The 24368-nt window shown below is 45.2% G+C and overlaps 1 protein-coding gene across 1 annotated transcript in view; it reads right to left on the bottom strand.

Moving 5' to 3' along the window:
* The window catches only part of BICDL1 (BICD family like cargo adaptor 1), a 48781-nt gene that overhangs the window by 7255 nt on the left and 17158 nt on the right, over positions 1-24368 (bottom strand). Inside the window, exons 3-9 of the mRNA XM_007439154.3 lie at positions 15706-15822; positions 10566-10712; positions 9651-9830; positions 8203-8421; positions 7392-7535; positions 3511-3641; positions 509-629 (exon numbers count right to left, since the gene is read on the bottom strand). Of these exons, the coding sequence (XP_007439216.2) occupies positions 509-629; positions 3511-3641; positions 7392-7535; positions 8203-8421; positions 9651-9830; positions 10566-10712; positions 15706-15822 (1059 nt within the window). The remainder of the gene's footprint in view (positions 1-508; positions 630-3510; positions 3642-7391; positions 7536-8202; positions 8422-9650; positions 9831-10565; positions 10713-15705; positions 15823-24368) is intronic.

Genomic DNA, 24368 nt, shown 5'->3' with positions numbered 1-24368 from the left:
GTCTGTCAGAACTGGATCAAGCCCAGTTGGCAGGTTACATTTTGGAGGGGTATCAAGCAATATCAAAACCAGCTTTTCCTCCTTCAGAAGCGCTGTTTCTTCGCTTCTTTCCAAGTGGCCCAAGCTGAGATCTGCCAAAAAGGAAGGGGTTTCTACTATCTCTCCTCCAAGGGGCTCCAAGATTTCATGCAACCAAATTTACAATTGTCCTAAACGAAAGCTGAGCCTTGGAAATATAGGGAGCAAGACCATTACTATCTTTTCTCTTCAAGTCTGAAACCATTTTTCTTTTCCTGACTTAGATGCTGATTTGACCAAAGAGAAGAAACAAGAGGAGGTAAAATGGTGGAGAAAAAGACATTTTTGAGACGATCACTGTTGTTGCCTCTACTTGCAGTGTTCTGGCAATCGATGTCTTTATTTATCGAGCCCATGTGGCACCACCCACAAGAAGAACTCCACGGGTTAGGTATGCCTGACCCTGCCCAAGCCTTCTGCTTCCTCCTACCTGCCACGCCTCCAGCTGTTGCGAAAGATTAAGCTTCTGTTGAATGGCATCCAAGAGCTGACTGTTCAGTGACATCATATCCATTCTGCATTTGGCCAGCTCCATTTCAACAGCATTCTTCCTGAAAAGCAAAGCAAATTTTTTTTAAAAAAACTGATTAAGAGCCATTTTATTTCTGGTAAACCGTTCAGCTCTTTCCATAGTTCATCAGCCTCGTTTAAATGTGGGGATCCAGGAGCGTCACTGCTGTGCAAAGCAAGAGTGGGAAAGCTTGATTTGAGGACCATATGAAGCTCCTGAAACACTAGTTATGGTCCATCGAGTCTTCCCTGATCCTACTGCAACAAAACCTAGAACACGATCAGCAGTTTGTTCACATATTAAGGCAAGGTAGTTTAATGCAATGGAAGGAAAGAGAAGAAGATAACCAACAGCAGTGATGGGTGCACCATTGGAAGACCTGAAGGTCCAGGTTGGGGACAAATCCTTCTGGAGAAAATCTGTGTGGTTGCTAAGAGTCAAGACCAACATGAGAGCACAAATCAATCAATCAATGCAAATATCCAGCTCCCTTGAGAAGTCCATAATGCTGGGAGGAAAGAGAAGAGGATGACCAGCAAGGAGGTGGGTAGACAGTGATGGGTGCACTGTTAGAAGACCTGAAGGGCCAGGCTGGGGACAGATCCTCCTGGAGAAAATCCATCTTTGTAGTCACTGAGAGTTGACATCAACTTGATGGTACATAATCAGTTAATGCATGCAGGGTTCAAGATGGAAGAGGCCATCTTCCACTAAGAGACAGTTGATCCATCTAGCTTAGTTCAGTCCTTCAAGGCGTAGTAGAGGGAAGCCAGAGAGAATTTAGCTCACTCCACCCCCCACACCCCCCATGATCTTATATTTCTAGCAGGACTCACCAGCAGTGAAGGAAATCTGCAACCCTCCAAATGGTACTGGACTCCAACTCTCATCAAGCCCAGCCAACCTGGCCAATGAACAGAGATTGCAGAAGCTGGAATCAAGCAACATCTAAGGATTCCAGGTTTCTCCTCTCTCTCTTTCCTAAAGACAACGGAAGTCCAGAAACTGTTCCCCTCCAGAACACAGATTAAGCTGGCTGGGGAACAGGGGAGCTGCAGTCCCAACACATCTCATGAGCACCAGGTTGGGGAAGCTGATCTAGATGCCTATTTTAACACGCAACCGTGGTCATTCATGAGTCTCTGGTTTAAAAAAAAAAAATCTCTTGCCTACACTGGCAGGGCTGCCAGAACATAGTCCCCATTGCAAAGATCATTGTATTGTAAAAATAAATAACAACAGATGAAAAAAAATCCCATCACAGAATGAATATTAAACACTGGACTTCATAAGTAGCCAGTTTCCATGGTTACACGAGAGTCAGTAACCTACACACAGCCTCAAATACCAAAAGCTTCCTCTTTTTTGGCATTGAAACCTCAACAGCCCACGGATGTTCTCTGTTCAGACAAGAGAGGGCAGTAACGGGCAGCTTTTGGGTCTCTTTTCCAACCAGGCACTTTGGGCTGATGACAATCACACCTCGCCTTCCCCTCCGCCAAATGGGTCCATCAGCAAAAGAACAGAATGTGAAGAAAAGAGAGGGGACGGAGGACCAAAGGCAGGATGCATGCCGAAAGAGTGGCTGAAATCCCTCCGTAGATTCCCATGTTATATTCTGTCCTGGTTTGCCTAACCACGGTTTATTGAGTGAGTCACAAAAGGGTGATGCTGCACCATCAACCGTGATTTCCTAACCACCTGCTTGAGTTCATGCACCACATGAATGAGATGGCCAAACCCTGTTGTTCACTTTTATACCCTGAGACTCTGGAGTTTCACAGTCCTGCATTTTTAATTTTAAACGTTGCTTTCCCTCCAACAAAGATTAAGGCCGTCGACATTATCTTGTGCTTGTATTTCACCTTGAGAGCAAGCCTGCGGAGAAGGTCGGGCTGTGAAAGAACGATCAGCCCAACATCACCAACAGAGCATCAGGATTCAGTGCAAGGTAGATTCAGGTTGACCCAGTTTTAGTCGCTCTCAAATACAATGTTGTCCAAGTTGGTACCCTCAAAATATGCTGGATTAGAGGTGCTTCCACCTGGATCCATTCCAGGGATCCGCAATCTCTTTGGGGGGGAACAGATTTGAAACTTTGAGTGCAAAATGACTGTAACCCAATGATAAAATAGCCATTTAACAGAAGGCAACGTGGTGAGGAGAGCCCATATGTTCCCTCTATGTGTGCATGTGTGTGCATGTATATGTGGGTATGTTCAGGACAGATCTTGCCCAGAATGTGCAGAGTTCCAGGCACCCACCACTGTGGTTTTCAGTGAATTTCAAGGAAGCCCAGAGACATTTTGGGAAGTCAAGTGAATGCAGCCTCTTCCAAATCCGGGCACTTTCCAGATGGGTGGACTCCAATTCCCAGAATTCTCAGCAACTGGTTGGAGCATTCTGGGTTGGGGGGAAATTGAACTAGAAAGTGGCCCTTTCGTTGCACCATACTTGACTCCCATTTCATTTTTTTTAATTATAAGGATCTTTTAAAGCTAAAAAAGGGAAGTAGGGCGAGAAACCCGATGCGGAACAAAAGATGCATAGCTCTAGGTCCTTTCCTGATGCCAAAGCAGGAGATCCATGCAGGCTTTATTTCATCAGCAAGCAATAAATGGAGCGGTCTTTTCCTGCCACTTGGGAAGTAATTTAGAAGCACTACCCTCTATTTTTCAGGCTTTGCCAGAAGAGAATGCAGTCAGATGCATTTTGAGCCATTCATCAGATTTAGTGCAGGGGGATCATCATGCAACCAGACACAAAATGGACATCGAACCAACCTTGCTGGAATTCCTGCCCATGGATCTAAAATTTTACCTGGTTTTTATGCAGACTTGTAGCTCTTACAGATCAGCCCTCCTCCCTCTGTCTCTTCATAATACCAATCCTGCCACCCACCCAAATCTTTATAAGCTTACTTGGAAATTGCTTCATCTCGGTCTCTGATAGCCTTCAAGAGCTGCTCATTCATCTCCTTATCTTCCACCGATACCCTGAGTCGGTCTCTTTCCTCTTTCAGCGAAGTCATTTCTACACTCAACAGTGTCACCTGATAAGATGGAGGGGGAGGAATCAAGGCAAGGCTGATGCTGTTGATTGAATACCAAGGCAAAACACAGCTCTATTCAATCTAGAGATGTCCACAGCAAGAGCTCATGAATCAGAAAAGACCAGCTGGTCTGTGTTATAGTTAAACTCCGGAAAAATCTCTGCAAGGTGGAGAAGTTCTTTGTTCAGAAAGCATCTGGCTCCTTAGATGCTCCAACTTTGGTTTTTGGTTGAGGTTGACCTAAAGGAGCTGGTCCATAATCTGGTGGCTCCTGCTTGAACAACAGGAGGAGGCCATGGCCAGGAGCACCTTTGTCCAGCTTTGGCTGGTGCATTAGATGGTTCTGGTTTTGGTGCCAGATGTTCTAGCCAAGGTCACTCTTGCCCTCATCGCGCTGTGGCTGGACTACTCCAGCACGTTTTACTTGGGGCTGCCTTTGAAGATTATTCAGAAATTCAACTGGGACAGAATGTGTGGGTTGGCTGACAGGTGGAAGCCAATTCAGCAAAGGAACACTGCTTTGTTTGCTGCACTGACTACCTGATGGTTTCCAGGTACAAATTCAAAGTGCTGCTTATCACCTATAAAGCCCTTCAAGGGTCAGTCCAGATTATATTCAGGACCACCTGCTCCAGGTAGAATCTGCCCATATCACTAAAGGCAAGTTGCATATCTTCTCCAGCCATGAGGCTAAGGGACAGGAAACCTTGTTATAGCTGCCCAACCTTATGAGATAGTCAGTGGAATTTAAAACAATCCACTTTTGCTAGCCTTTGGATTTTAATTTATGTTGGGGGGGAAGAGTCTTGTTGCCACCTATTAGTGGCTGGGTTCATTACTTTTTTATTCTTTTAAGAATGGTTTTGAGGTTTTATAGTTGTTCTATGTATGTAAGTCACCAAGAGTCTTACAACTGTGAAAGTACAGAAATCCTGTAACATCATTTGTCAGAGAGATCTCTCGGGTTGGGAAAAACACAGGAGTATTTTAAAATACTCATGAACAACAAGGAGATAGATATTTCAGAGTCAGTCTTATCTAGAAAAAGGATGTTTTAGCAATTCTTTAGCCTTGCCTTCTGGGAAACAGGGTTTAAATGGCTCTCGGAGACTCCACCTTAATTAATTCACTAATAAATTAGAGCTAGAGTTAGGGAATTAATTCAGTTTCCAAGATTCTGCATATTAGCCCCTTACCTTCTTGACAGTAAATCTAACTAAGGAGATTTGTTGTGAATCTTTATTTCCAAATTATCTTCTGCGGTTAGAAATTTGAGATCAATCAGTCATCAGAAAGATAATGGTGGCTTAGTGAGGGTCTTGAGATTTTGCATCCTACGTTTTTGGGAGCAAGTTATCAATTGTCATGGCTGTTGGACTCAATCTGAAATGCCACCTCTCCCTGAAAGGTTCATTGAGCAAAAAGCAATAAAAATAAAATTCCAGATTACATGGTTTCAAGCTATTTTCATTAATGGACTAGAATAGGTAGCGGAACGGAATGGAATAAACTACCTGCATAGAGATCTGTGGGACTGTAGCTCATAGATATTAAAAATATATATCTTCCTACTCACTAACTGCAAGCGAAAAGAGAAAAGTGGGTGCTATGTGGAAGGCCAAATTTACTTTTTGCAGAGATCCATATTTATTTCTAGTTATAAAGGTTCACCAAGCTTAGAAGGCAATACATTTAATATGAATTAAATCTGCACACACAGCGCTATAGGTGACTTGGGTTCTTTAAAATAGGCCATTCCTATGGATTCAAGGGGAAGCAAGATGGGTGGGGTGGAAGTGAGCAAGGAATGGGGAACAAGTTGAAAACTCACAGAGAAAAGTGAAACTCAACCCAAACAAAGCCTTCCCAACAGACAGAACATTCTGTTCAGTGGAGAACAGGATGGCAGAAGACCACTAAAAGAAACAATTTGGATGGGGCCCAGGAACACCATTTAACTCGCCTGTCTGGCTACAGTTGATCTCAAAAAACGAAGCTGGGCAGACCTTCTAAGATGGAAAACTATCAGGAAGTTAAAAAAACACAATGGCCACTTATAAGTGAGTAAACGTATTACTTACTTACTTACTTAACCTACTTACTTATTTATTTATTAAATTTATATGCCACCCATCTCCCCCAGAGGGTGACTTATGGACTGTGGTCGAGAAAAGCACATTGACCCGTTCATGAAATTCCCAGGAGTTGAGATCAGCTTGAGGAAAACTAGCCCAACTAGGGTGACCCAGCTCATCTCAAAGGAAGCTCTACCTTATCTTCTACTGCCTTCCTAGCTGACTCTTGCTTTGTTCCAGATGGCCTTTAGCTTGTCTTTGCTCCCCAACCAGACACACTCAGGATAATAACCACCTTTCTACTGTGATGAGAAAAGAATTGGTCCGTCTCGCCTTCTCCAACCTGATAATTTCCAGATCTGCTGGGGTTGTAATGAATTCCCAGCTAACCTGGTAGTAGGTGGTATCTTTAACTATTTTATTATCACCTTGTAGCAAAAGTTTAATACTAAAAATATTTATTTCAGAATGTAGATTCCAGAACATGCCAACTCAGGTAAATAAATCTTCTCCGATATTTGTGGGTGCAGAGGCATCTCCAGGAGGTGGTCAAAAAGTCACAATAGTGGCCAAATGCATGGGATTGACTCCTCACCCTAAAAAGGGGGTGGGGCTTCTACCACAGCTGCCATCTTGAACTTCTTTACCACCCTCCCCTTTGGAGACACCTCTGTGAGCTTATGAATCCTAATCACTGGATTAAATAAATAAAACAGAGCAACAGGGTTTTTTAAATCCATTATGACCTACAACTTATAATTAAGAAATTGATGCTCTACAGCTTTTAAAAAGTTGGCTTAGGTGGTTGAAACCATTTTGGGTTAACAGATCTTAAAAACAGCAATGAAGAAATGGTCTTTCTCAGATCTACCAGTACAAAATAACTTATCCCTTCCAACCATAATAATTGGCAGAGATAGTCATTAATGTGAACAGTTCAATTTCTGTGCCCCAGTCCCGTTCAATACGATATGACTAATATCTACCTGGACAACAAGATCACCTCCATCTTTCTAAATGGTGGCAAACTTTAAAGGCAGCCAGAGATTTATCCTCTGCTGTTCTGCTGAAGGGAAGATCAAAACCATGGTTCGATTTAAGGAAATACCCTAATGGAGGCTACACGTTAGCATCGTGACCAGTATTGGATTCTGGGAACAGTGGGCAAAATGCCATCGTTTTGGAGAAATGTTGAGATAATTTTAAACAGTTGATGCAGGTTGGGCTCAAGAGGTCAAGTGGACCGGCTGGGATCACAATAAGGAGAGGCAAGTGTGCATACAAGGGAACTGAAATAATTTTCGAAGGGGCATCCTTAAGGTGTGGTCAGAAACGTCAAGGTGGTGACCATGACGATGTGATGGCATTGCACATAAAAACATGGTGGAGCTTCAATCGTATCATTGTGGCCACCATCTTGACCACCCCCGGCTGACACCCTTGAACTCTGCCTAGCCCCCTAAAACAAAAGGCAGCTAGAATTGCTGCCTAGAGCTCTAGAAAGACCTTGTCCCTTCTCCATTCATTCACCACTTGGCAGTAAGGTGAAATATACTATTATTTCCGCTTCAAAATTTTAACAAGTAGAATATAGCTCCTTTACTCAGAAAGGCATTTTGGCTCTTTGGCCATCCCATCCCAATTTTCTTCTTCTTCTGGGGCCGCCACCGCCTACCTGGCTGTGAAGCTGCTGCAGTTCTTCCAGACTCTGCCTCAGTTTCCCCCGTTCGCCTTCCATTAACTCCCTCAGGGCTCTTGAATCTTCACTCGTCTGCTTGATCTGTTCTTCCAAAGCATCGTCGTCACTTCTCCGAGAGCCCTGAAAAAGGATATCAAAGTCTCTCACCTAGCTTTCTGGCTCGCAGGCAGCAGTGGTGGCGATGGGCGGGATGGGGATATTCAAATTTTTTTTAAAAATTAAGTATAGCAAAAGATGCATTCCAGGAAGAGAAAGAGGGAAAGAAAATGGATGAAAGGGAATTATAGGCTGTGTGTGAGCTGGAGGGTGGAGAGTCTGGGGAATTAATGTGGATTATGGGTTGCCCACCTCTATGTGTGTGTGCGTGCGCGTGTATCCTATATCACGGACATCAGGTTTTTAGTAGCTATCAGAACCCCAAAGGATTCTTTTTCAAGCGTGATTCTCAGAGTTCTCTTTAACAAGATTTATTGAGATGAACAGGATGAGGTTACAAGAATTCCAGCAACTAAATTAGTTCCCTTTTAAAACCAAGATACCCCTGTAATGCTTTAGGGCAGAGACTTTTTAGATGTTCTTTCTAACATCCTTCCTATGATCTAGCGAAGAGGCAGGTCTCTTCGCTGATAACTGGGAAGTTTGCAGCTGACTGTTTCCATTACAGTCTCCTGACTATCCACCCACATTTAACCAAGGAGACAGCAGCCAGCTGGATTCAAAGCAAGGAACCCCTGGCGAGGTTTGACGATGAACAGGGTGAAAGCGGTCACCCCCAAACCCAGCTTACCGGGGAATCCGTGCCATCAATCACACTTTGGATCAACCTCTTCAGTTCACTGAGCGCAGCCCGCAAGCTGCCGGCTGGAACGTCTTTGGCTGAGGAGGTTTCTGAAGACTCGTCCATGGAAGAGTCGGTAGAGACGGCAGAATCTGCACTGTCGTTCCCTCTGAGGTGGGTGCACAAGTAGCGAACTTGGCAATAGGCCTCCCAGAGCTGGAGCCGCAACTGTGACCACAGAGTAAAAAAAAATTGTGCGGTGGAGGGGTCAGAATACTACAATACCCATCTGACAGATTTCAGATCCAGGACTGCATCTCCAGGACCAAATCATTTAGTCATTTAGTTTGTCCTTGCAAAGTTTCCCTTCCCTAAGAGATGGTCTCTGCAGCTTGACTGGTAAAGGTTGACTTATGAGTATTTCCACTCTATTTCTTTTATTAACGGCAACAATAACTGATTGTTGTTTCCAACCCTTATGATTGCAGAAGTCCAGAAGTGTCCACAGGGTAGGGCCAAAAAAGTCAAAAGGATGGTCATGAAAGTGCAACCAAAGCTTAGATCATTTTTTTGTGTGTGATATACATAAAAAATGGGCAGAGCTTCAATGGCACCCTGGTGGCCACCATCTTGTAATGGTACATGGGAATGACCTTGGGAGACAGGAGGAAGAGCTGCAGACTGGACAACCAGTGTGTAAAAGATGGCTCAGCCCACAGAAGGAGGAGGGGTGTGGGAAGCATTTCAGAAGGGACCCTCCCTAGTTTTCCAGAGAGTAAAAGGAGAGGAGGGGAGAAACGCTTTCAGTCTTGCAAGATTCTGTTAATATAACCGTACAATAAAGATAGAGCTGGTCCTCCTGGTTGTGCTTCTTATCTGGACTACCTCACAGGGCTAACACATCTTGACTTTTTTGACCATATCCTGCAGACACCCCTGAAAATGTCATTGTACAGATCTGGAGATTTTTAGCGGCCAAGCAGCATTTGTTATTTTTTGGAAGAGTGGTGCAGCTATCTAAAGTAGATGGGCTTACATCATACCTACAGGAAGTTTGGGTTTATTTCCCCACTGTTTCTTTTTAAAGTAGAATTAGCCTGCTTTAAGATTATGCTAGTTTTTCTGTTTCTCACCCCAAAATGGTGGAAAATCTTGCAGCTATTTTTTTCTTTTTTAGCAATATTGGTTGGAAGACCCCTGTGGGCCACTCAAAGGGATCTGAGAGCCATACATCATCATCGTCTTCATCATTATCATGGAGGCCACTAGATCTGTGGAATGCTGGCCCTGCCATCAAACTGCTCTTATTCTTAGGAAGTTTATTTCCAACTTTCAGCCTCCATCTGTTGGAATCTGACCATCTAAAGAACATTCCGTTGGAGGACCACCTAGAAGCGCAGGGAATTCTCCCACTTTTGTGTTGCTTTCAAAGCTTTCTGCAGCCCAGAGTTTTGCACCTGTTCTCGCTCTTGTTCCAGTTCCTCAGCTTCCATGCTCTGCTCAATCTCTGACAGCAAAGACATCCTGGTGGAATTGAAGTCTTGAAGGCTTCTTTCCTCATTCAGCTCCTCCATCTTGACCTGCAGCTGCCGATAAGACAGCCTCACCTCCTGAAGCTCCAGCTGGCTCTGGTGCAACTGATGGGGTGGAAATTTACCCAAGAGAGAGTTAGCCAAGGTCACCAGCGACTGAAAGGGTCTCAGGGTGGCCTGGAATAGCTGTTGAGGGCCACCTTCAAGGAGAGGGTGCAAATTTCAGGAAAAGGGCCAGGACAACATAGCAGGTGGAACGAAAACCCCAGTACAGTCTTACTTAATTTAGCTTATATTGAATGAAAGTCAGACAGTAGTACATTAATTAAACTCAGTTCAAAGGATTACTCCTAATGAATTTCAATAGCCACTCCCTGACTTACAATATCACATGGAAAATTACAGTTTGGTGGCAAATTTGGGAGAGGGTGTGTGGGGGACAATCGAGTTTTGGGAGGAGATCGTGATCCTGTGGACTTGGGTTGCGCTGCTTTGAAGGAAACCCTGCCATCCCACTAGGGAAGTCCATAAGGCTTTAGGTCCAGGATCTAAAAGGACCAACTTGGGTTACTTACAATGATCCAGAAATCTCAAATGGGTGTTTATGGATTGGAAGGGGGGAGATATTACTTTAGGTTACATAGCATTATGTGAAAAACAACAACCACAAAACACTCTGCATGTCCCCCACATCGCCCTCTCCTTTTTTCTTATGTGCCATTGCAGGGCCGAGACGGACCTCCAAAATTCCTGAGATTCCTGCATTAGACAAACCCCATCTTCTCCTCCCACAATGGTCTTCTGCTCCTGCCTTTCTAGGTCACCTGCTGCCATCCATACCTGCATGTCCTTTTCATGGCTTTGCCGCTCCAGAATTAAGACACGATCTTGAAGTTCCTCCACCGTCCCCTGGAGCAGGTTATTCTCCTCCATCATGGCGTTGAGACGGTGCTCCAGGTCCTGCTTCCGATCCCTCAGCATCTTAATCTGAAAAAGCAGGGGGCACGGGGCCCAGATGTCAAAACGGAGTCAGCCCCCCCTCTGGTCTGAAGAAGAGAGGGACCTCGGCACGGGAGGAGAGGCCGAAAGAGGAGGACCTGGGAGGAAAAACTGGAGACCTGGGTGGACGCAGCCGGGAACGGCCTGGAATGTTGGAAGAGAAGAGAAGGACTGACCTCTCTTCCCACCTACCCGCCCTTCAGAAACTTGCTTGCAGAGTGGGAGGAATTTAAACTTGCGAGCTGGAATGTGCGTTGCCAAGCAAAGGAGAGGGAGGGAAGGAGGCGAACCCATCGCTGTGTTCTCTGGAATTCCCGAGAGATTAAAAACTGAACTTGGGGTCCAAGAAAGGTCATCTGGCTCTTCACCCAACCTGCCCGGATCCCCCTCGTCATCCGTCCAGAATACAGACCGTGACGCCTTCCCTCTCGAACGGCTGTTTCTCGTTCCTCCACCCGGTGCAGGGCGAGGGGGACCCGTGAGGCGACCTGCTGCAATCTGGGGGCTCACGCGTCAGGGAGAGGCAGGTGGGCTTGTGGGATGAGGACACGGGGACTCAGCAGGAGTTTCTTACGGTTACATGGGACCTTTTCTCAAAGCAATCTCCTTCCAGGGGGGGAAGCGGCCGAACGGATCTGCACTAAAGAAGGGTGTGCGTGTGCGTGTGTGCACGCGTGCGTGTATATACGTAGGTATGTGGGCATAAGCATGTGTGTGTGTGTATGTGCATGTGTGTATATATACATATGTGAATGTGCACGTATGTATGAGTCTGTATATAGGTGTGGACGTGCATGTGTGTGTATATATATGTGTGTGAATGTGCATGTGTGTTTGTTTATATGAGTGTGTACATATGAGTGCATATGTGTGTGTGTATATATGTGCATGTGTGTGAGTGTGTGTATGTGTGAATGCATGTGTGTGTGAATGTGTGTATATATGTGTGAATGCGCATGTGTGTGCAAGTGTGTGTGAATGTGCACGTGTGTGTATGTGTGTGCGTATGCATGAATGCGCATGTGTGTTTGTTTATATATGAGTGCATATGTGCGTGTGTATATATATGTGTGTGTGTGCATGTGTGTGAGTATTTGTGTGTATGTGCATGTGTGAACGTGCATGGGAGTGTGAGGGTGCGCATAAGGGCATTTACCAGGGTCAAAAACTGCACGGTGGCGGCTGAAACCGTGCAGAAGCCCCCCTTACACTTCACCTGCCCGCGGAGCAGCCCCTGACGCGGGACCCCCCTGCGAAGCCCCCCCGCCTGCCGAGCGCCCCCCCCGGGGCCTTCGCCACTGGCGAGATGTCCGAAGTCCCCAGATCGACGTTGCTTAACTGCGGCTGCAATACTCCGCAGGGTCGGCAACCTTTGCACAGGCGAGCAAAAACGTTTCTCCCCTCCGCCCTCTGCCAGGAAAAGACGCCAGGAAAAGAAGGAACGCAAGGAGGAACGTCCCAGGAAGCGGAGAAGGGGGCTAGCCCCAGCTTACACCACCTCCCGCTTCCCTGACACCTTGCTGCAATTGGTGACCCCTTCCCTTTCCACGTGGTGGACCCTTCCCCGCCTTTCTTTTTTTTTAACTCTCCTTTTAGCACGCATAAGAAACTCCTGGGGTATTTTTTCAGACATACGGTTTGTGCCCCAGTGTTGTTCCTGAGATGAGGCGGTCAAAAGTCCCCCAAACCAGGGGCAAAAAACGGAAGAAAAGAAAAACTGGGGAAAACCGAGAACGATGACAGCTGCGCGATGGAATCGACTGAAGACGCCGACACGCAATGAACAGTTGAACGAAGAAAGAGTCTGTCTGAGTAACGTTACCGTTCCCAAGAACACAGACAGCCACACAGAGTTTTCTACACAGAGCGCGGCGTGTAGAAAACAGGCGGTGGAGATGTATGAATTGATTGGATTCCGATGGCCATCTCTATCGCGATGGGTGCAATTCAGCTACGGAACTCCTTGCCACAAGACCCAGCAATGGCAATCCATTACGATGCCTTCCCACGGAGACCGCAGACATTCAGAGAGAGCGAGAGAGAGGCTAGCATGGGCTACGAATCCCGGGGACTACAGACACTATTTCCAAGCGCGCTTCTGAATTTCAGATGTTAGGAACCCTGATAGGCAGGTGCGGGCCTAGAAACCAGGAGGCGGCGAGTTCTAGTCCTGCCTTAGGCATGAAAACCAGCGGACTCTGGGCCAGTCCCTCTCTCTCAGCCCAACCCACCTCACAGGGTTGTTGTTGTGGGGAAAATAGGAGGAGGAAGAAGTATTACGTATGTTTGCCATCTTGAGCTGACTAAGTATCTTAAACCAATAATAAAATAATAATAGTATTAGCAGTAACAACAATACAGGCAGCCAGTGGGCTATTCTTTCGGCGAATGCCATTTTAAACCAAACAGGCCTTTAGCCAGAACTAGCACAGATTCTTATAAATTTCCTTGAAGCTGTAAATAGAGTTTTGGGGAAAAAAGGGAAATTCTCATGTTTGGCATGGTAAAGAGCAGGGAGCTGGGGAAACAACCTTTGCTCTCATTAGAGGTAGATGTGTCTTTAATTCACTTTCCAATGTAAACCAGTCTTGCTTCACATTTTTCAATTATAACATTATTAGGCTTTGGAACTGTAAGACTTGCGGTATTTTGCAATGCACATTTCTTTTTTTTCTAACATCATACTAGGGAAAAGTCTAAATAAAACGAAGTATATTCCAGAAAACAAAATACAAATGCATTATTGGGCCACTTGTCTGCAAATCTTGTATATTGGGGTGTAACCACACACAAAGTGCATTTTTACTGGAGAAATGGGCCCGAAAATGTATGCCAGTTTTCATGCAACTTTTTAAAGAAAGTTCTCGGTTTCAGCTACAGATTTGCTGTATTTCTCTCATTACACTCTAAAAAATTAGGAAACATATCCCACATGATCCTTCATGTGGCTTGATGAAGTGAGACATAACCTCCGATGCTTATTACACAGAAACCCAGGAGAAATTAACTAGTAGGGGTGTGTGAATAAGACAAAATCTGTTTTGCAAAATTGGAGGTGTGATTTGATTTGAACTTCCAAATCAATTGACGCCGTCCGATTCAATTAAGAAAAAGAAACATTTCTTTTGGCGCATAGCAATCGGCCAAATCATCTGCGCTGATTTGGAGATAGCGGATTGGAGTTGACATTTCAAATCGATTTGCCAATTTGATCCAGAAAACCAATTTGATAATTTGATTGAACTGGCTTTGGAGCTCATCTTGGAATGGAAACTTGGCACACCTATTAATTATCCTTTAATAATTAGAGATTTCTGAGAAGGCTCTCAGGTCCACCCAGCTATTCCACACGGATACGTTTCTCCATCCTAGAATTCCAAAACTCCAGTAACTTTGAGACAGGCAAAAGGAATCTCAAGAGCAAAGTATGATGAGATTTTCCTTGAAGCATCCCGCTGACCACTGTTGAAAGACAGGATGGTGAACGACATGGACCATTGGCTTGACCAGGCATTCTAATTGGCAGAAGAGCATTGATACGGAGCTTTTAAAGACTGTGTGCTTTAAAAGAAAAGGACAAGGAATATATTTCATGTATATTGCATGTGAATGGCTCTACCAGCACCCTTTGCAGAGCAGTGAGACACAAAGCCCATGAAGAAGCCGGGCAACCAGAAGGCAACAGAATAGGATGAAGATGTCATGCAAAAGTGGTGTAGGAGGGAACATGCAATTCAAACCTTGTGAAACATCTATACTTACTTCCAGGATTTGCTGCTCCAAGCCAGTAAAAGGAGGATGGGAGGGGAGGAAGGGGAAAATGGGACAAGTTAGGGTTAATGAAGTGTGGGGTAGGAGAACAAGAAATTGGTAAACTTAAGGGGGAAAAAACATCTCAACTACATCTTCTGAAATATTCCTCTTATCCGGACAGACCTCTTGATGGACAACCCAAATATCACGTAGGCATCCTTTGACAGATCATCTAGGTTCACTGCCTACCCCAAACGTCCTTGTTTTTGAGCAGCTGAGGACTTCTTCCAGCCCTGATGGTTTGGAGGAATTCAGTGCATGCTTTTCATTCAAAACTCTTTGGTTTTGGGCAGTAATGGGCTGAAGACCGTGACTGAATTCATACTTAACCATGGTTTACGGAATAAACTGTAAGTGGCTGGACTCACACAATGCTTTCAACCAAAACCAAACAAACCACATAATGACAACATCTGAGAATGTACCAAGAGTTCACACACTGTATTTAAGCCAACGTTTGCTTAACTATAGCACAGAATTCAAAGTAATAAACTTGACTACCCCAAGGTTATCAATATTGTGTTGGTGCCTCTAAATCACCTCCAGTATGCCCAATTTGGTTCCCCAAGTATAGTGTAGGTCAGAGATAGAAAGTTTAAATACATTCTTTCATTGGGGTGGGACTGTATCTCCCAGAATTCCAAGCCAGTCCCCAACAGTTTGAAGACCTCCAGGTTGGAGAAGCTTTGCCTGAAGGTGGCTTTGAAAAGGCTACCAACATCAAAAGCTCTACCTGGATATTCCATGTCAGGCTGAAAGTGGGGGTGGTGATATGGGTGTGGAATTGTGTATCTGCACCCAGCATTGTAGTGAGGTTAGCTAGTTCTCCATATCATGTTAGGCCACTAGTATAGAGATGATTGCCAGAGACCACCTGTCAGCCTTCCCAGGTAGACCAGACAGGAAACATGACCAGATGAGATCATTTTACTTTATTGTAAGGTTACATTAATAGAATCTTGCTAGTCTGAAAGCATATCTCTCCCCCTTCACCTTTACAGTCCAAGAAACTAGAGAGGTCCCTTCTGAGCCTCTTGCCCCACCCGCTATCTGGCTGTGGGCTATGCTGCCTCTTATCTGATCATCCCCTAGGCAGCATCTCTCCCCCACTCCATCTGCCAAGGTCATTCCCACATACCATTACACCATCCAACACCGGAGGACTCACCTCTGCTTGAAGACTCTCAAGTCGTACTATGTGCTGGTTGGTCGATGACCTCTTCTCCCTGAAGTCCTCTTGGAGGACATGAACTTGTGTAGAAAGCTTCCTTTCCACTTCTGACGCCTGCAACATAAGAATATACCACAATTTTAATTCATGTTTAATGGAACCAGGCCTCTGGTTTGCGAATCGCACTAATCAACTTTGGCTGATCTTGAAAAACTAAGTTGGGCTGGATCTGGTTAATACTTGGATGAGAGATCACTAGGAAATCCCACGATTACGGGTTAGCTAGGAAATCAAAAGAAAAAAAACGCTGAACAATACAGTAACAAAACACTTCCCTTTTATTGCAAAGGAATCATTAGAAAGAGATCTTGCTTTTTTAAAAACTTTTTAAAACTTAAGCATGCGGACAGAAACTTAGCATGGAAGACACTGGGTTGCCTTCCAGTCGCATATATTACATATATAACAGATGTAACGAGAATTCTTTTCAAAAGCAAAACAGAGTATTATTATTGATCATTTGCATTATACTTTTTCTACTATTATTTTATTAGGGTGGTGTATTGCTGTAATTGGATGTCATCCGATTAAATACAGTAGCATAAAGGGCCTCAGCGTCTCTAGCCCAGAGACTGAGAATTCCAATCCTTTCCAACACATTTTTGAGAGATGCATCACAAAAGCAGGCAAGCAAGCAAAACTGTGCCCCAATTTTCAGGAAGGAAGAGAAAGAAAGGAGTCAAAACGCTAGTGAGCATCAACTGATGTGCATTTGCGCCTAATGAAGTCCATTTCTGCTTAATATTTAGGTGTACTTGAATGAACTCAATTGCAAAACAGGCGTGCAACCATGCAGAATGCCGGAGATCGTCCGCTCCAGGTTTTGCAAAGGCAGAAAAAATAACACAGCTTTCTATTTCGATGCAGCAGAACATACGGGTGCTTCGTGCCCTGGGGATACGGCATTCAGAAGCCAAGCCGTGTAAATTCAAACAGAATAATTAAAAAAAAAAAATCCAGGCAGACCTAGGAACAGCAATCCTATATTCCGATGATAACAGGGATGGGGGAAATGGGTTATCCTTAGGCTGGCATCCTCTATGCAGTAGGAAGGAATGATGTAACAGTGGCAACATCACTCGAAATAATGCCAGTGTATAACCCATCCAGGACTAGGCTAGCAATGACTCCCACATGCCAAGACACAGAGTGCATACCAATCAGGGACGAGGTTGGCAACAACTCCCACACACAGCACGCCGGGCATACCAATCAAGGCTTGCTGGAACTTTCTGAAGCACTTCAGCAAAGCTTAATGTGAAGAGCAAGCATCGCTTTTCCTGCAGCGCAGCGTGCGCACGGCCCTTGGCACTCTTTTCCCAGCCAGCCCCTGCTAGCTGGGTTGGAGCATGGTTTCTCTCAACTCTGAGCCACACCAGGCTAATGGGAGCTGTAGTGTCCTGCATCGAGGACTGGGAAGCCCTTACCCCATCACCTAAAGTACAGGTCAATCAGTGATGGCCACATCCCATCACACATGGAATAATTCGGTGAACTGGGAACGACAGATTGGCAGGGGACGTGGTTAGTTTTTTCTGCAATGCATGCTTAAAACTATATACACAACCCTACAGTTGAACACAGGCAACACCTAGGCTGAAGTAGTTCTTCAATGTTTTATTTAGGAGCTCAAGGCTGCATACCCAGCACACACTCCCTTTTTCACACAACAACCACCCTGTTGGATAAATCGAGCTGAGAGAGTGAGTGGTCCAGAATCCCCCAGGGAGCTTCTCTATTAAGCAGGGTCTTGAATCTGGGCCTCCCCACTCCTAGCCCAGCACCTTCGCCACTGGACCACCCTGGTTCTTGGGCTCAGAGACAGGAGGATTAGCCCAGACTCCCCCAGGGAGCTTCTGTGGCTGAGAGGGGACCACAACCTGGGTCTCTCTGCTTCTAGTCCATCACCTTCTCTACTGGACCCCCTGACTCTTGAACTGAGAAGATGCAATAGGCTATGAGGATAACCATGGGAGACAGGAGGAAGAGCTGCAGCTTAGACAACTGTTTGATAAGATAAATCTGAGTCCAGAGGAGGGATGGGGGTGGAGAAAGCATCTCAGAAGGGACCCTCCTTAGTTCTCTGGAAAGTAAAGGCAGGGGAGGGGGGAAGTACCTTCAGACTTGCAAGGTTCTGTTACTGCAACCTTACAGTAAAGGTAGTGTTAGTACTCATGGTTTGAGTTTCCTGTCTGAACTATCTTGAAGGACTGACAGGGAAAGGGGCTGTCCCAATTCAGGAGCTTCTATGGCTGAGGGGAAACTAGAACCTGTTTCTCGCCAGTTCAGGTCCAGCACCTGCTACACCACATTGACTGCTCTCAACAAAGTACCCTTAAAATAGAGAGAAATATGTTTCTCTCTTGCCCATGATTCAAGCCATACTCTTTCTCAAACCAAGCCTGATGGGAATTAAATTTCAGGAGTCATGTCATTGTGACTGAGACACACAACCTAAGCCTCCAAGATCATATAAGGTATCGAAGATCTAAAAAGGTTATCACCTGATTTAACGGGATAGAAGGAGAGCATCACATTCATTGCATTGGTTTCCACAAAATGGTCCACAGAATGAAATCCAAGGGAGTTTTTGCCCCAGCTCCAACCAAGCCTTTGGGGAACACATCACTCAAAAGCCAAGCAGGGCCCGATGCCCCCAGGGAAAACGAACCCACTCCCTACGTTGCATTTCCAACTGTTCTGTGAAAAGCAAAATTCAGCTTTTGAAGCACGGACTCCAGTTATTCATAAAATGATCTAGGATGTTCCCACCAAAAATTGTGAGAACTCCATTTTGCAATTGCAAAAATAGAACTCGGTTACCGCCAAAGGCATCATTCACTGCCAACAACACCAGGCACACCGAATGACAAATGTCCTGCCATTTTCCAAACAGGACAGTTGCAAAGCATTATCTGCTAGAAATTGCTAAAGCGCTTATGGCCCCCACTACATTCACAGCACACTTTGCTCTATCTCTGTGCATGCCCTGGGGGAAGTCTTCTGGCTCCCAGCACCTGGGCTGGACTACAACTCCCAGCACCCACATCTAGTGCCAGCTGCTCAGTGAGGACGATGGGAGTTATACTTCAACTTTACATCTGAAAGGGCCAGGTTGGGGAAGGTCGATGTAAATGAACCTTTCTGGTAATCAGGCATTCCAATATTATATTATACAGTATACTAGGGCCATTCTCAGGATATTTGAGGCTGTAGACTGTTCATGTGGAAAGGGGGGAAGCCAGGGAGGCTTCAGACAAGATGCAAATGGGGGAAGCCAGGGAGGCCGCAGGCTGTTAGGTGGGAATGGGGGAAGCCTGGGAGGGTGCAGGCTGTTAGGCAGAAATGGGGGAAGCCAGGGAGGCTGCAGGCTGTTAGGTGGGAATGGGGGAAGCCTGGGAGAGTGCAGGCTGTTAGGCAGAAATGGGGGAAGCCAGGGAGGCTGCAGGCTGTTAGGTGGGAATGGGGGAAGCCTGGGAGAGTGCAGGCTGTTAGGCAGAAATGGGGGAAGCCAGGGAGGCTGCAGGCTGTTAGGTGGGAATGGGGGAAGCCTGGGAGGGTGCAGGCTGTTAGGCAGAAATGGGGGAAGCCAGGGAGGCTGCAGGCTGCTGGAGACAAGCACTCCCTCCTACACATCTTTCCATCATGATGTAGCTTCCCTGGTTGCCCACATTTCCCAATCTGAAAAATTCCCCTGGGAAAAGTTCCCTCCTGAGGTCTCCTTCTGGGATTGAATGGAAGAGTAAGCAGCCAGGGAAGCTGCAGGAGAGAGGATTGTACAGTGAAGGACAGGTCATTCACACACATCCCCCAGCCACCCCATCATTAAATATGTGTAGGAATGTTCTACTCCACATACGCCAATTTTAATAACATCCTTCCTTGAAAGAAATTGAGAAACCACATTCTCATTCATCAGATGAAACGAGAAATGGTGTGGGGGGGGGGGGAATGGGAAGCATTTTTCCACCCCACACTAATTTGAAACGATCAGATGAACTGTTAACTTTTCATTCAAGGCAGTAAGCCTCATCAGCAATTAATCAAGACTTATTCAGCAATTAATAAACCTGATCTGTCAAAAGATCACCCTGAATGATTCCAGTATTTTGATTGCTTCCCATTTTCCTGTTTACCAGGCTGTTGGTGACAAGACCCCCCCCCCCAAAAAAGAGAGAAAAGAAAATGAGATTGAGATTGGATGAACTTCTCTGCATTCTTCTCCAGGGACTTAAAAAGGCAAGTCTCAGCTAGTTCATAACTTGGAGGGAACCTGGCTTTCTGCTCGGATTTGAAACGCTGCAAAACCAGCCCTCTGATTTAGCAGCAGCTAGAAAAAGGCACTAGAACAATCCATAAAACTTCCTTAAACCTTGGTTAAGGCCCTCAGGAGTAACCCTGTTACACAGTTCTCGGTATTGATGGAGGAGCTGTGTTCAGATGGAGGTCCTGCTCCAAGACATGGCTGTTTAGACTGAAGGGCATTGATGGCATTCAAACATGATTAACCCAAGCGATAGGGTCACCCTTGGCATTTTTGCAGGGCCCTTCCCCCATGGCATCTGGACCTTTGCGAAAGGTGGTCCATGCCTATACTGTCCTATTACTTTTGAAGACTTTTTGATGACCGAGATTCTGCCCATATCTCAAGCTACGTTTTATTGTTGGGGAGGATGCCGCACGATATAAAAAAGAGACAGGCAGAGACCTTCAAATAACTCCCAGTCACTTCAGACGTCATCGCTGTGTCTCCCTCATTATCTACAGGCTCACTGTAATGGTACAGTGGAGGGGGGGGGACCCAAAAAAACAAAACCAGGAACCACCATTGGGTTACCACAGCAACAGCAGCTGGCTGGGACATAATGATATACAGTAGCTTAGCAACCAGTGACGGAGGGCTTTGGAGCAGCGGTAGAAGCTGCCCGGTCTTGACGTTGGCTGAGACTGATCATCCCTGGTGAAAGCCACGCAGAGCACCACCTGAGCTGTTATGGTGCGCTGAATTTGAGGGACAGGATGCACGTCATCCTGCGTGGGGCGGGAGGCAGAGGGAATGGAAGCATATGCTTAGGTGGGGCCCTAGAGACCCAAATCCAAATTCACACTTAGCATTTGAGTCATCCACTGCCCTAAGCCGCTGTTGGTTGAATAAACTACAACTAGGAGGTTCAGACCTCATGCTAGACCACAAACTAGTCAACAGTATACGATGGCTGGAATGGGAATGCCTGAAATCAAAACCTTGTCATCTTATCGCTGAGCAGCCTATAAGATGTGGACTTTTGAGCATGCATAGAGTTTCTTGTGCTACCAAAATCAGTTGGCGGGGTTTCTTGATGTTGGGGTGAGCAGCAATGGTTGGAATTTTCCATTTAAGTCTTCGCTGCTTTTTCTATTAGAAATCCAGCCATGTTTGCTAAAGGATCTAGAGAACCAGAAGGAAGAGGAGAGATAGGCATTTTCAGCATTAAAGACACTGAAGGACTGCATCCTTGCATTCATCTCTGGATGAGGGAGGACCATCTAAGCCAGCCTTCCCCATCAGAGTCCTCTACAGGTGTTGGGATTACAACTCCCAGAATCCCCATGTGGGCACCAGGTTGGGGGCAGCTACTGCTGAGCCTGAACAATAGACCTCATTATACAACTAGGAAAATCCACAAAAGATTGCAGTGAGTCCTCCTTGCTTAAGAGATGTCAGCCTGTTTGGAAGTTCTACCAACTCTTCTATCCTTCAAGGTATTTTTGCCTTTTATTGCCACAACTCAACCACCTAAGTTTGATCCTGGCTTCAAATTCTGGCTTGTTAGCAGAGGAACAAGCTGGCAGTTCCATCTGGACATCACATTAAACCAAGAACCATCCTCACCCTACAGTATGTTTTGGTAGTTAGTCAATGGGTAATAATTAGCATCAGGGCAGCCCATTGCTAACCTGGCAGGACATCATATACGGCTACATAATGTTGAGGATTCCTAGTGAGAAAAGGCACAAAGGCCTCCAACCATTCTTTGTCAAGACATCCAATTTCTTTAAGCATAATTTGCTGCCAGGACTCTTCCGCCTTTAAAAAAAAATTGAAATTTGAGCTCAGGAGTTAGGCTATCAGTCACCGACTCAACTGAGAGTAAGATTTCCACAAATCCTTCCTTAACATATGTGACAGATAGGGTAAGGGATGCTGTTTCAGAAATGTCAGCAACTGGATTCTTTGCCCTTTCAAACCCAATTTATCTTTCTATTTTATGGAGACTTTTCAGTCTTTTTCTGTGAACTGGTGAGCCGGCTCCTCTTTGTCAGATAAGCAAGGAATGTGCTGATGGTTGTTTTCCAAACCACCTACTGAATGGGCAGGGTTGGGCTTCAGGGTTTAGTGATTGTGGCTTAGACAACAGATTTCCTGACATTTCACCGGCAGCTGGGGTCGGCATCTTCAGAGGCAAGGTGATCTGCGAGACAACTGAGCAGGGACTGACTGGGCTCCCATCTTTATGGCCAGATGACCTGACTTCTGAATATCTACTGAACATAGATCAGTCTCTGAAATCACCATTACACTGACTCCTGGTAGCTTTTTGGACACGTCCACATCATTTTCTGAGAAAAAATGTGGAACAGATTTACTGCTGATGTCTTCCACAATGGTTTTGTTATCCCCTCAGTCTAGCCTTCTGGAATTCCTGGCTGTCTCGCATCCATGTACCAACCAGACCTAGGCCTGCTTAACTTTCCTGCTCAACCAAGGTCAACCAGATGCTACCATCGGTTGAGAGCCTTTTCCCTTAAGCTGCATATATTCAACTGGGCTGGCATTACTTGCCTCAAAGAGGAGACAGACTAATGTTGATAGCCCAGCATGTTTCAAGTCCATAAAATCCTAACAAGGGACATATCATTACATTCATTCATTCATTCATTCATTCATTCATTCATTCAGTCATTCAGTCATTCAGTCATTCAGTCATTCAGTCATTCAGTCATTCATTCAATTTATATCCTGCCCATCAACCCTGATTGCTCATTGGAAGGATTGATAATGAAGCTCAAGCTCAGATATTTTGGTCACCTAATGCAAAGAAAGGACTCTTTGGAAAAGACCCTGATGCTGGGAAAGATGGAAGGCAAAAGGAGAAGAGGACGGCAGAGGATAAGATGGTTAGAGCATCACTGAAGCAATGAGCATGAAACTGAGCAAACTCAGGGGGGCAGTGAAGGACAGGAAGGCCTGGCGCAATGTGGTTCATGGGGTCACGAAGAGTCCGACACAACTTAACAACAAAATGCTGCCCATCTCCCCCAACAGGTGACTCTGGGCTTACTATTATTATTATTATTATTATTATTATTATTATTATTATTATTATTATTATTATTATTGCTTATTACTCTTCTATTCATCATATCTTTTACAGGTAGAACCAATTCCGAACTGAGTCACCTAATTCTACATACTGCCAGTATTTGTGCAGGCAGGAAGGAGTGGGGGGAAACCATAAATATCCAATATTCAAGGCTGAACATTGACGGTACCATTGAAAGGAACAATGGAGGGCTCTTGTGGAGCTCTTTTACTTCAAAAAAGAGCTCCACAGAGCCCTCCATTGTTCCTTTCAATGGTACCATCAATATTCAGCCTTGGGGATTGGTCTCTGCAGGGGGATATGGGGAGAAAGAGGATGTTACATGCAACATGACATCACGGGGTAAATTATGTAATTTGCATCAGTCGCACAGTGGCAAGTTTGAAGCCACTGAAAGAATTTACATGGCCAGAAAGAAGGGGAGGGATGCGTAGATCCCAAATCCTACAGAATGTAGAGAGCAGAATTGAGTTGTTCTATCACTGTATCTTATCTTAGCACTGCTTGCATGGTTCCAGTTCAAAACTTTGCAGGCATGTGGGCTAGAAACTGCTTTTTTGAACAAAGGAACTCAAGATACCGAATCTGTCCTGGTGGTTTTGCTTTGATGTTCCTAAAATCCTCAATATTTGCTGTTTACAGGCAAACGTCTTCCATACACACATGTATCTGGGGACAAAGACATTTACTGAAATACAGTCAGCAGCAAGATCTCTGTCAACCTGCTTCGCCATAACAACAGTTGCTGGATCACTGGATTCACACAGCACACTCAACCCGGCTTGACAGAAGATCATTGCTGAGGTTGACTAACATGTCCTCCTCCAAAAAATCACATGAGAGCTTAATTTAATGGCCTGGCCCACTCAAGAGCTGAAGATGATGGCTGGGTTTCTACCATATGCTGAATCACAAGCAGTCCAAATCTGTTTCCGCTGAGCCTTTTCAATAAAAAGTAATTATCCAGGAAGAGGAAACTGCTAGCCCCTTTAAATAAGCAAATGATGTATATTCAAGTCATAAAGCATTATTCCCAAACCAACTTTCTTTTCTCTTTCTTGCCAATGCAAACCCAGGACCAACCAGGCTCTCTCAGTGCATCATGAACACACTTGAAGCCACAACAAGATGTAACGCGCCAGCAGTACAATCCGTTCAAGAGCTATCAGATCCGTAAAATAATAACTCGAAACCACTATTCAAAGTTCTCCACGAAAACAGAAATGTAATACCAAC

The sequence above is a fragment of the Python bivittatus genome, unplaced genomic scaffold (assembly GCF_059951505.1).
Source record: "Python bivittatus isolate LINGU-HERP-01145 unplaced genomic scaffold, Pbiv_v1 ctg000280_np1212, whole genome shotgun sequence".
Lineage (NCBI taxonomy): Eukaryota > Metazoa > Chordata > Lepidosauria > Squamata > Pythonidae > Python > Python bivittatus.
The sequence above is the reverse complement of the archived record's forward strand: the minus strand, read 5'-3'. Positions and strand labels throughout refer to the sequence as shown.